Source organism: Dysidea avara, chromosome 4 (assembly GCF_963678975.1).
Source record: "Dysidea avara chromosome 4, odDysAvar1.4, whole genome shotgun sequence".
Taxonomy (NCBI): Eukaryota; Metazoa; Porifera; class Demospongiae; order Dictyoceratida; family Dysideidae; genus Dysidea; species Dysidea avara.
Genome location: NC_089275.1, coordinates 49,300,702 through 49,313,146, shown reverse-complemented (window position 1 = coordinate 49,313,146; position 12,445 = coordinate 49,300,702). Strand labels below are relative to the sequence as shown.

Below are 12,445 nucleotides of genomic sequence, written 5' to 3'. Positions count from 1 at the left end.
TTAAAGTCTTCAACTTGCAGCTAGGCCATGCTATCACCAATCTAGACCCCAGCCCCCTTTAAATAAAGGTGTCTCCTCTGCCCTTGACTTACACAGTTGTACATAAATTATTATAACCACATACAAATGCTACATGAATATACAGACACACAACATACGTAATTTTAAGGAAGAGTTTTAAAAATAATATTAGGCTGTAGCAAAAAAGATGAAGTAGCTACTCCTTCTGGAAGTTCATTCCACAACTTTCCAGCAGCATCTCTGAGTTTTTGTCAGTCTACAGCGATCCACTCTAGCACATTGATTCTCACATCTTAGTACTGGTACTAAATTCAATTGGAGGGTCAAGAAGCTGTTTATAGATTGCACATAAAGAACGATATTGAATCTGAGACTGTACTGGCAACCAATGGAGTCTCTAGCTCAATGAAAAGATACATGATCATAACTAATCAAGTTGAATGGCCTCTATTGGAGAAGCTAATTAATTATCTGGTTGGGAAAACCCCATGGGTTGTCCTCAACTGTAGTGTCATCATATGTGTTGAAGTGTACTGATTAATGATCTGCCAAAACTAATTGTAAAATGTGCTCACTAATAAGGACACCTTGATAATCAGGACACTTGTCCATAGTCCAATTTGTATTAGTGTACACACATTTAGACCCCTGAAATCAGGACACCTTACTAATAAGGACACCTTAATAATCAGGACACTTGTCCATGGTCCCATTTGTATTAGTATACACACATTTAGACCTCTGAAATCAGGACACCTTACTAATAAGGACACCTTGATAATCAGGACACTTGTCCATGGTCCCATTTGTATTAGTATGCACACATTTAGACCTCTGAAATCAGGACACCTCACTAATAAGGACACCTTGATAATCAGGACACTTGTCCATGGTCCCATTTGTATTAGTATACACACATTTAGACCTCTGAAATCAGGACACCTTACTAATAAGGACACCTTGATAATCAGGACACTTGTCCATGGTCCCATTTGTATTAGTATGCACACATTTAGACCTCTGAAATCAGGACACCTCACTAATAAGGACACCTTGATAATCAGGACACTTGTCCATGGTCCCATTTGTATTAGTATACACACATTTAGACCTCTGAAATCAGGACACCTTACTAATAAGGACACCTTGATAATCAGGACACTTGTCCATGGTCCCATTTGTATTAGTATGCACACATTTAGACCTCTGAAATCAGGACACCTCACTAATAAGGACACCTTGATAATCAGGACACTTGTCCATGGTCCCATTTGTATTAGTATACACACATTTAGACCTCTGAAATCAGGACACCTTACTAATAAGGACACCTTAATAATCAGGACACTTGTCCATGGTCCCATTTGTATTAGTATACACACATTTAGACCTCTGAAATCAGGACACCTTACTAATAAGGACACCTTGATAATCAGGACACTTGTCCATGGTCCCATTTGTATTAGTATGCACACATTTAGACCTCTGAAATCAGGACACCTTACTAATAAGGACACCTTGATAATCAGGACACTTGTCCATGGTCCCATTTGTATTAGTATACACACATTTAGACCTCTGAAATCAGGACACCTCACTAATAAGGACACCTTGATAATCAGGACACTTGTCCATGGTCCCATTATTAGTGTACACACATTTAGACCTCTGAAATCAGGACACCCCACTAATAAGGACACCTTGATAATCAGGACACTTGTCCATGGTCCCATTATTAGTGTACACACATTTAGACCTCTGAAATCAGGACACCCCACTAATAAGGACACCTTGATAATCAGGACACTTGTCCATGGTCCCATTATTAGTGTACACACATTTAGACCTCTGAAATCAGGACACCTCACTAATAAGGACACCTTGATAATCAGGATACTTGTCCATAACTACAGTTTACTTGTCACTGATATTATTATTTTGTTTTTTCTCTGTTAGTTACTGAATTCCCTGCCACGTTGGTGACAACACCAGATACTCCGATCAAACCTCATAGTAATGAAGAAGGACAAAAGTACTGGCATCTCTTTAAACATGTTGATGTGGATGATCCTGTCATGTCACCACTACTGAGCAAGAAACTAGTCACAGAAGTGTTCTTCCCCAGAATATTGTATGCTATGGTGAACTTGTGTGAAGTGTGTGCTGTGTTGTTACTGTTTTGTTCACTTGTAGTAGAAAGTGCTACAGAAGTTTGTGGATGACTTGTTCAAGGCATTATTCAATATTGACCATGTACCATCCACACCTTGTATTCATTCCAGACAGTTCATCTTCCCTAATGGAAACATCCCTCCACCACAGAGTGAGTTGTCACCCACCATGAGAGTCCGGTAACTACAGTGAAACCTTAAAAATACGTATATTTACAAATTATTAAAATTTAAATTTGTGAGACAAGTTGTGACCTATACGCTTGCTTCTTTTCAGCCTGTTACACAACATTACAAATGAAATGAAGGACACCACGAGAAGGACATACATCTGCAATCAATGTGTATAGGGAAGCCATCATGCAGCGCTACTGTGAATTGACACCTAGTGCTGTCAGCAAAGATAAATGGGACACAAAGAAAGGAAGACACAGGTAAGTCCATGCATTGTACGTACTACAGTATGCCAAAAGGCACCTGTCAGGCTAAAGTAATGTCTTACTCAAGTCTGTAGCCTTAGCCATTATCAGAGTCTCATGTACCGTATAGCCTTAATATTTCGAGGGGGAAATTTTTGCTGATTTCACGGTTTTGAGGGTTATCAGCAAAAATTTTAGCCTTGAAATATTTAGAAAAAAAAAAGTTACTTGATACATGGTTACTACAACATGTACTGTATGGTTTGTATGTACTGTATGGTTTGTATGTACTTCATGACAGGGGCATATCCAGACTTATGGAAAGGGGAGGTCAAAATGAGCTGAGGCACTACATTGTCTGGTTGGTAAGATGAGACCCCCCCCCCCCCCCCCAAAAAAAAAAGGTCACAGCCAGCTGACAATACCTGACCATCTCACCAACTATGCATTTATAGCTGATTAAGTATACATAAAAATCCTTACATAGCTCACTACACACTGCTCTAATACTGTGACTGCTTTATTAGAGTGGCTGCTCTATTAGAGTATCTCGATCTTGGTATACTAAAAATTTTTGGAGGGGAGGTCAAGAGCCCCCTTTGACCCCCCCCGTATCGATATGATGAGTACTAGTGGTAGTCATATAATAGAGATTATGTCAAGAGAGAATTACACACAATCCTAAGATGAATGGATAGTACCAAGTAGACAGGTTCACCTCAATGGCGGATCCAGGATGGAGCATTTGGGGCAAATGCCCCCCCCCCCCCCCCCCTCCCCTCACCTTGTGAGGAGCCAGGCATATAGTTTTGATTAAAATAGCTAGCTATAAACTTTATGTCAGGCCAAGATCAGTTTATAAACTCATGAAAGTGAGCACATTTAGAATTTATTACAAATTCACTTGAAACTAAAGCGAACCAGTAAAAATAACTCTGAAATTGTTACACAGCAAATTCGTGTGTACTAAGCGCCTCTAAAAACAATTATCGTGTTGTTGTTTTAAAAGACATTCAGAGCTTTTAAACGGTATTTAAGACTTCACTAACCATCTGAAAAGACCAAAAGTGGCAAAAACAACAGTGGGACACTACTAAGAGGTGATCATTTGCTGCTTCAAGTTCAAATGCAGCACTGAACTAGAGAAACTGGCTCTCCCCAACCGTCTACAACTTGGCCTGTTTGTGCCCCTCCCCTTGACAGCTCCTGGATCTGCCCCTGCACCTGTATATTGTACTTCAATGTAGCAATAGCTACGTATAACCTGTTGCCCAAATATGTGCTAAAAATGACAAAAAATAATTGAGTCCACTAGTCTAGTCCAGTGATTGTAAACCATCCAAAACATACCCAGTGTGCTAGTCTGTTAATGTAGCAACTTGTGTATTCATGTAGTGTGTTTATATTTTGGTGACACATACAGGCTTATATAACAAGTAATCCATATCACTCCTTTACTACCCTAGCTGCTTCTATTCTCCTGTTACTTGTACAATCAACAGTACATGGTAGGGATAATGAACAATCACTATATCTTATTAGCTGTGTGCATTGAGACTTAACACAAGATGTGTAGTGATATACTTGTGTGCTCATGATCACTAGGAGTTCACAAGACGTAATAGCAGGACAAATTTAAAATGTTATACAAAGCACAATTGGTACACATGTGGAGCATGCTCTATCTGAAGCATGCCTCCACATTGCAAGTAGTAATTTTGACAGCAACTCAATGCACTTGGTGAAGACAGTTGTCATCATCAGCCTTTATCTATGATATGGTTTTAACTTTGAAGTTGAATTTCAAGAGGTCTATTGTTACAAGTCAGACCTAAGATCTGAAACATGTTATTCTAAAATTCTGCCAAAATGCAACTATGGCCAGCAATATAATAATTTATATGTGCTCAAGAATCCAGAAGGCTCTGCTAAGGAATTGTTTTCAGAATGATCTGTCAAAAGCATTATCATGGTACAGTAAACATGAAAGGAATAAATTTCAAATTTGTAGACATGCACAATAGTTAGTTAGTTAGAGCACAAAAAAAAAGATGTGATGGAGAATTGAATGACTGTATGTTTTGACGAATACATTTTAGTGACCTGCAATGTAAATTTGAATGTCAAAATTTTCACTGGTACCTAGAAAATCACAGGAGTAGGCCTTTACTCCTAATAGTTGAAATGAGTTATGACCCCTATAGACCCATGGTATGCCTTGTATGTATTATACTGTATACATTGATCGGTTTGAATGGAATGTAAATTGCGTGTATGGACCAGGTGAATTGCATTGGCTATGGTGGAATGAGATATATCTATAGTTCCTTAACCTATAATATACAGCGCGGCTTCTTGGATCCCACAAGCCAATGGTAACACTGGAAAACATGTTTAAGTACATACATTTTGCACTTTCCCATCATAGTAGCTGACAAGTACAAGCGGGCTGGTGCCTCTGGGCCAAGTTTGTTTGTGTGGTCAATCAATGAGTGCTAATCCCTTTGCAAGGCTGCTACCACAGTTGAACAATGACTAGACCAATTTGGCAAAAATATGTAGTGGAATTAGCAACAACCTTACCACACATTCAGCACATCATCCACTGCACAACACCGTATATCATTTATATTTTCATTGCAGACAAACAAAACTACAAATATACAGAAAGTTCAAAACTACAAAATTACTTAGTGCCTCATGCTATGGTACTTGGCAATACAATAATGTCAATTTGGATGTTCTTTAGAGAGAGTTCTGTTATAGCATTTTAATTGTAGCAGCGTTTAAGCTTTACTAAAGTATTTTATGGGGAAAATCAACAAGCTGCTACAATTTAGTGACTGCATGCATGTGACATTGCAGAACTCTGATCCTAAAAGACTCTACTACTGTAGTACTATTTATAACCTAGTCTGGCTGGTCCAGAAGGTTGGCCAGTGCTAGCAGAGAAGGTAGCAGACTTGTGCAGTTTGCCTTAAACAATACCTGGAGACAGATAGCTAGGTAATCCATGAGCAGCTGATTATAAATTAAGAACAAAAATATAGCTGGCTTACGCTACCCATGAATGCTTGAGTGGCAACAAATGAATTTCATCACCAAATGAATGAATTTCATCACCAAATGAAATACCTTGTCCTAGTGGAAGGAGAGACTGCACTAGCTGCACTGATAATCTTGACAGAGCTCACACTTTAGCATGGTTATAAGCTGCCACAGTGCCACTCAGTGATTTTCGAATTCCTCTAGCTACTAAGGTACTGAACACTGTGCTTAAACACATGAAACTGGTACATATAGGGGCGGATCTAGGATTTATAAAAGGGGGGGGGGGAGGGCTAACTCAAGGTACTAATGTCTTGGGTGGAGGTGTGCAAAGCATGCTGGAACTGGGGGGGGGGGTCTGGGGGCATCCAACCCCCCCCCCCCCCCCCCCCCCCCCCCAAGGAAAAATTTTGAAAAATAGATGCTAAAATACTGCAATTTGGAGACATTTCCACATAAAATTCATAGCCTGTAGATATTTTATATACTGCCTTTAGATTATAGGTATGGCTCTCTGAAGCATTTTGCTAATGGAAAAGTTTGGGTAGGTACAGACAACCAAGTACATGATGCACCCCTCTCACAATTGCACAACACTGAATAGGTGTATGCTAGAATAATAATGTTGAAAGTGGAAAAATTTGAAATTTGAACAATACAAGATTGAATCTGAAAGCATTTTCAATGGAAATTGTGTACCTGAATTAAGTATTGCTATACATATTAACTACACATGTAGATGAATGAAGCCTTTTAAACAGACCAATGCAGTATGTATAGGTGCAGGCAGATTTGGAAAAATTCCATAACAGAACCAACTACATGTTTCCAGTGAATGTTCTATTAGAGTAGTTAGCTGACTGCTCTATTAGAGTATCTCGATCTTGTACACCTCCAATGCTGATCCGGGTCCTTGTTGCATAAACTTTAGTTAGCTCCAATCTAAATCTTTTTAAAAATTCATAGTGCACACCAGGTGTCAACTTTTTTTGGTGCAGCTTTAATTGTGACAGTATTTAATTTTACATGCTTTCTTGATCTGATAAAAACCTGATAGCAGTGTTATTATGTACGTATGTAGCTAGGCAGCCATGCTCAGCCTACTAACACCCGGTTTTGATTCTACTGGGCTCTCAGTATGTAGGTATTCAGTTAGCTAGCAGCTACCAGTAAGCAATTGAGTCATTTCATTGTACATTGGTTTACCCACTTCAGATCAGGTGTCAGTGACATACAACTGTCAGCTAACTGATAATAGCTGACCCGAGCTATACTGAACTCATTTTTGTAGCCTAAAAACCGGCTAGTCAAACTAGGCACTGCATTTACATGTGTGTAACGATCATGCTGATGACGCCATTCCATTTAATGCACATTTTAAGAAAACACGCATGCTCAGTGCGTAAATTCAAGATGGCGGACGACCTGGCGCAGGAATCAACCCCGACGAACAGTTTGCTGAACATCAAATGGAAGAAAATTGTATCGACAAATGTTCCCGCCCCTCGGGCTCGGCACGGTCACAAGGCGGTAGCCATTAAAGAACTGATAATTATATTCGGAGGTGGTAACGATGGAATTGTGGATGAATTACACCATAGATATTATTGCACGTCTTGAACACAGGTACGGCGCTTAGTATTTGCACGTGATGTTGCTTTTAACAAGAAGGTTTATTAGAACACAGCCTAGCAAGTAGTTCAGCAGTGTGTGGTGTGTGCTAGGCGTGACTGAGGAGCAGCTGGTTTGTGGTGGTTGGAAAGGAAAGGGAAGCCATTCAACATGTTAACCAAACAGGCTCGTAAACATTTGTTACAACAACTTTCAGTTTCTTTATGGACGAACAATGCCCGTATGATTTTACGGTACTGGGCTTTGCAGTGTGAGGACAAGGGGTGGCACTCCAATATATCCTGTACTCTAATCTTCGTCCTCAGTCAAAACGAAAGTCAAGCAAGAAATTTGCAGCAGGTCAAAGGACAAGTTCGATTGTAAAGTGAATGCCACAATTGATACTTTTTGAATTAGAACATAACCATAATTTTCTGAAAATTTACAAAAATTTGGTCAAGAGTCAAGCACAGATTTTAGTGTAAGTCAAGGGTCAAAGCTTATTTTTCGAGTTTGACCACTTTGACTGAGGACGAAGATCGGAGTACAGGGTATATTGGAGTGCCACCCCCTTGTTGTAGAGTATAATCTTGGTGTGTTTTACCTTTATAATGTGGCCATAGAAATTCCCTTCAATGTATACTTGATGGTTGACACATTGCTTTGTTCAAATATTGTACTAAGTATAGGCGGCAGAGAGGGGGGAGCTAGGGGGCTGAAGCCCCCCCTCAGAATGATATCACGCTGAAATTATCCTTCTTGGAGTGGGGCTGAAAACCATGATAATGATCAAGATACTCTAATAGAGCAGTCACTCTAATAAAGCAGTCACATTATTAGAGCAGTGTGTAGCGAGCTATGTAAGGATTTTTATATAGTTTATCAGCTATAAATGGGTAGCTGGTGAGGTGGGCAGCTATTGTCAGCTGGCTGTGATCTTTTTTTTTCTGGGTCAGCCCAGCCCCCCCTCATACCAACTAATTCCTTCCCCCCTGGTACCAAGTGGAACTATATCTGCATAATGAACATTGTACAGTTAACCTCTTAAAGGACACTACATTTTAATCTTCCTGTATAGGACATCATACTTTTTAATGGATGATATTTGTGCTTATCACTAAGTTTAGATGTCCACACCTCTGTGTAACTTTGATATATTCATGTATTGTATTATTACTCATAGCCACTGGACAGTGGTTTGCCCCTCAAGTTAGAGGGGAGAAGCCAAGTGGTTGTGCAGCATTTGGTTTTATCTGTGATGGAGTGAGGTTATTGATATTTGGAGGAATGGTGAAATATGGGAGATACTCTAGTGAGGTGAGACTGTGTATGTTTGTGTTTGTTTGTTTGTGTAGTGTGTGTTCGTTTGTGTGTGTGTGTGTGTGTCCTATGGTATGTCTGAAAAACAGCTAAAAATTAAAAGTGGATTTTTTCTCAACGGAGTTAACATTTTGGCCAACCAGATGATTATTGGTAACAGCAAAGGTGTCAACAACAGACACGTACGGTTCGGCTCTATTAAAAGTTCGGGAAAGGGCTGTAATGGCCACTGTGCTTGTATGGCTTCCCCATAGGAAATGTATTGTGAAAATTTTGATTGGTCGTAAATATTATGTCAAACATTTGAACAAAACAATTTAGAATTATTTTTAGCGGGTCAAGCAGTACTACAAATGAGCCAAATTTCAAGATCGTGTGTAATTGCATCCATGAGTTATTAAATGTTTTCGAGGATTCAGCTCAACGTGAACATACTATAGTATTGAAATAGAATGAATTTTTATATAGTAGGGGTTGGTAGGGAATCATGGTTTCGTGGATTTTCGCACCTTAAAAAATGGTCTTGCAATAAGTTTTACCCGAAAAAAACACCTGGAATGCATTAGTATTGTTATAACGATGCTGTACCTTGGGTTAGCACACTTCTGCCGAATCATGGGAGTGCTGTGTATGAAGTATGATCTCAGTAGTACGTTGCCTGCGCACCTTTATACCTCTCTATCTATTTGGCAAGTGGTCAGATTGTTGTCCATTAACGGCTGCGTTTTGTGTGGATCGTAGCCACGTGATTTGTCACCGTGCAGAACGGGCTCAAAGCTTCCATTGCATGTATTTTGAGCCTTGATGTCTTTTGTATGGCTCGATAGGCATTGTTGGCCCCTTGTGCAGCTGACTCGAGCTTCTGTGGCTGTGAGTTCCATAGCCCAAAGAATGCCCAAGGTGGGGTTGTAGCTATATACTAGGAACCCTTTAGTGTGTAAAAAGGAATTAAAAAAAAAACAACTTAGATGATATAGCATGTATTATATTATCTATGGTATAGGCTTATTTGTGATTCTTTTGATTGAGCTCCAGCTGGCATAACTAAATATAAATGGACTATGAGCGCCTTGATCAGGCTCTTCGATGTGTCGGCCGTGCATAATCATAATCATGTATTGGACAGGACCTGACCACCCGTCTGTCGTGGATTATATATCTGGGACAGTGACCTGGGTATAGGTCGTTGTATATATACGCATGTATAGCTATGACTACTTATTGATTGCATGATTACAGACTAGATTAGCTTAATGCAGTTGTGCTTCATGATCAGTGCGTTTGGGTTAGCTGTGAAGGAGTCTCAAGGTTTCAGCTGTCACTGTCGTCTGGGTGGTGGCGATAAGACGCTTAGCTGACACGCCTGGTGAGGTGTCACAGTAGAGATTGAGCTTGCCAGAGTGCCCAAAGTTGTAGGTGACGGTTTGATGTATCTTTGGTACGCAGAGCTTTTCCACCGCCCCAGCTGCTTTATTGCGGAGTCGGATAAGCCTTTTTGTGCTGCTGTGGTTGCGGCACCAATTCGAAAGCTATGACCCGCAAACCTTGCTGGATTAATTCCTGCTGCTGAGAGTGCCTCCTTAAAATGAATCACGAAGGTGCTGCGAACCAGAGGTGAACCTGATTGGAAGTAGAATAGAGGACCTCTTCGGTCAGCTTCGCGATGAGTTAGCCGGGCTAAGAGGGCTGACACTGGGCAAAGCTCATCGTGCATTCTCAATACAAATATGTCTGAGCCTTCAGTGTAAGGGTCTGTTTTGGAGTGTTTTAGGTGAAGTCTCAGGAGTTGGGGGTTCTCTATGCTGTCAATTTCAATATCCTGTGGCGTCAAGTCTCTTGTTAGATCAAAGGGGCCATCCGTGCCCAGGAATATCTCTCCTGGCTGCATAAAACCAAAGAAACACATGGTGAATGCCGCCCAGAGCATTATCTTGTCCTTGTCAAGGCCTTCTTGCTCCCAAGCAACCTTTATTCTCAGTAGAGCTTCCGGGGAGGCGGGGCTGCCGGTTAGTCACACCAACTTTTGACTGGCATATCTTTATCTCTCTCAGGACTTGCTTCAACTGTGGCATGTCATCTGTAGACGGCATCCGCTCACCCCTTCGGATGTGCAGCTGTCGCACCCCCGCCAAGTAAACCTTAATGGTGTTATGTGATATATTGATGTTGGCTAAATAGGTTACAAATCTGCAGAGGAGTGGCTCTGTTTGTCGGCGTGAGTTGTGTGAATAAGTGTTCACAAAGTGCTGAATAGTGTTTTATCCCTACTTCGTATGTTCTTATCGTGGACGAAGCTAGACCAGAGTCAAGGTAGCTGTCCACAGCTCTGTCCAACGCTGTGACATCCAGTCCGGTTGCTCCGTGATTAGGAGCCTGATGAGCTGCTCCGGGAGGATTACTGGCCTGGGTTGTGCCTGTGGGTGTAGCATGCGAAATAATTCTACGTTGTTCCTAGATAGTGCGTCCGCCAGTACATTGTGTTGACCCGGTATGTGACGAGCTACTAGTTCACATTGATGGTGGGCTGTAAGGAATGCCAGACAGCGTAGCAGGTGTGCTGATTCCTCAAGTGCCGATGTACGGTTATAAATTGCTGCCACTGCTGCTGTATTGTCTGAGAGTACATGTATTGTGTGTCCTTGCCAGGCCCTGCCCCATATGGCTGCAGCTAGTACGATTGGAGCCAGTTCCTTGGTGGAGATATGTGTATCTTGAAGTGCGTTGTTCCATGGGAGATGAAACCAGTCGCGACCCCAGAAAGCTCCACAGCCCCAGCTTCCTGAAGCGTTGGACACTAGTGTGAACGTTTGCATTAGTGGAGGTGGCAGCATGGCATGGCTGTTCCACCGTCGAATGAGCTGAAACCACCACTCAATGTCTGATTTCGCCTCGGCGTTGAGGCGAATAAAGTGACTGGGGTCTTCTACTGTCGTGGAGAGATTGATTAGTCTCCGAAGGAAGATTCTGCTACTTCGAACAACTTTGCTGGCGTGAGAGAGCACTCCAATGAGTGAAAGGAGGTCTCGTTTCCTGCAGGCACGCTTTCGGACTTGCCACTGAGCTAGAGTTTCGAGGGCGTGAACCAATTTGTCTTCCGGTAGACGAATCTCCATAGCTGTTGAGTCCAGCTCTATTCCCAGGAAGGTGAGCTTGTCCGATGGACCTTGCGTCTTTGATGGCTCTAGTGGGAGGCCTGCTTGTTCGCATGTTTCGTGCATGAGAGCCATGTTTTGCTGACATTCCTCTGAGTTAGGTGCCCCGATGGTTAGGAAGTCGTTGACGTAATGGATGGCCCAGGAGACGCCCCTCCATATCATTATCCATAGGAGAGCATCTGCCACTGCAGAGAATATAAGTGGTGCGGAGGCCGAATGGTAGGACCTTGTCCACGTACGCTTGGGACTGCCACTCTAGACCCAGCAGCCTTCGATCGCTTGGGGCGACAGGAATGTTTCTGTATGCTTGTTCAATGTCCAGTTTTGCCATTAAGGCTGCAGGTCCCAAGTGTCTGATCTGTTCGACGGCAAGGTCTACTGATGTGTAGTGAAGGCTGCAGTCCTCCTTGGGGATGCCGTCGTTGACACTAGATCCTTCTGGCGAGGAAAGATCCATAATAAGTCGCCATTTGTCTGGCTTGTTTTTCTTAGGGATAGCACCAAGTGGATTCAGTTGTATGTTCAGTTGCTTTGCCATTTCTGTAGGACCTACATGTCCCATGTGTCCACGTGACACCTCATCCTGAATGTATACGGATACCACCTCCGGGTGTTCCCGTGCGGAGATCAGGTTGGTTGTTGCTGATCTAAGCTGTGATTTGGGCTTGAAGCCAATGGAGAATCCATTTTTTAAGCCTGA

At 41.8% G+C, this 12,445-nt stretch overlaps 1 protein-coding gene across 2 annotated transcripts in view; it reads left to right on the top strand.

The window, feature by feature from the left end:
• Window positions 1–12,445, top strand: part of LOC136252625 (uncharacterized) — a 60,078-nt gene continuing 47,633 nt past the window's right edge. Inside the window, exons 1-4 of one of the 2 annotated variants that reach the window (XR_010699739.1) lie at window positions 1–2,152; window positions 2,215–2,344; window positions 2,470–2,626; window positions 4,078–4,332. Coding sequence is in view for 1 of the 2 variants with exons in the window: in XM_066045140.1 (XP_065901212.1) it covers window positions 7,442–7,541; window positions 8,454–8,587 (234 nt within the window). In the remaining variant the exon portion in view is untranslated. Of the gene's footprint in view, window positions 2,153–2,214; window positions 2,345–2,469; window positions 2,627–4,077; window positions 7,286–7,339; window positions 7,542–8,453; window positions 8,588–12,445 lie in introns of those variants that run through there. The other variant, XM_066045140.1, reaches the window with a different exon arrangement.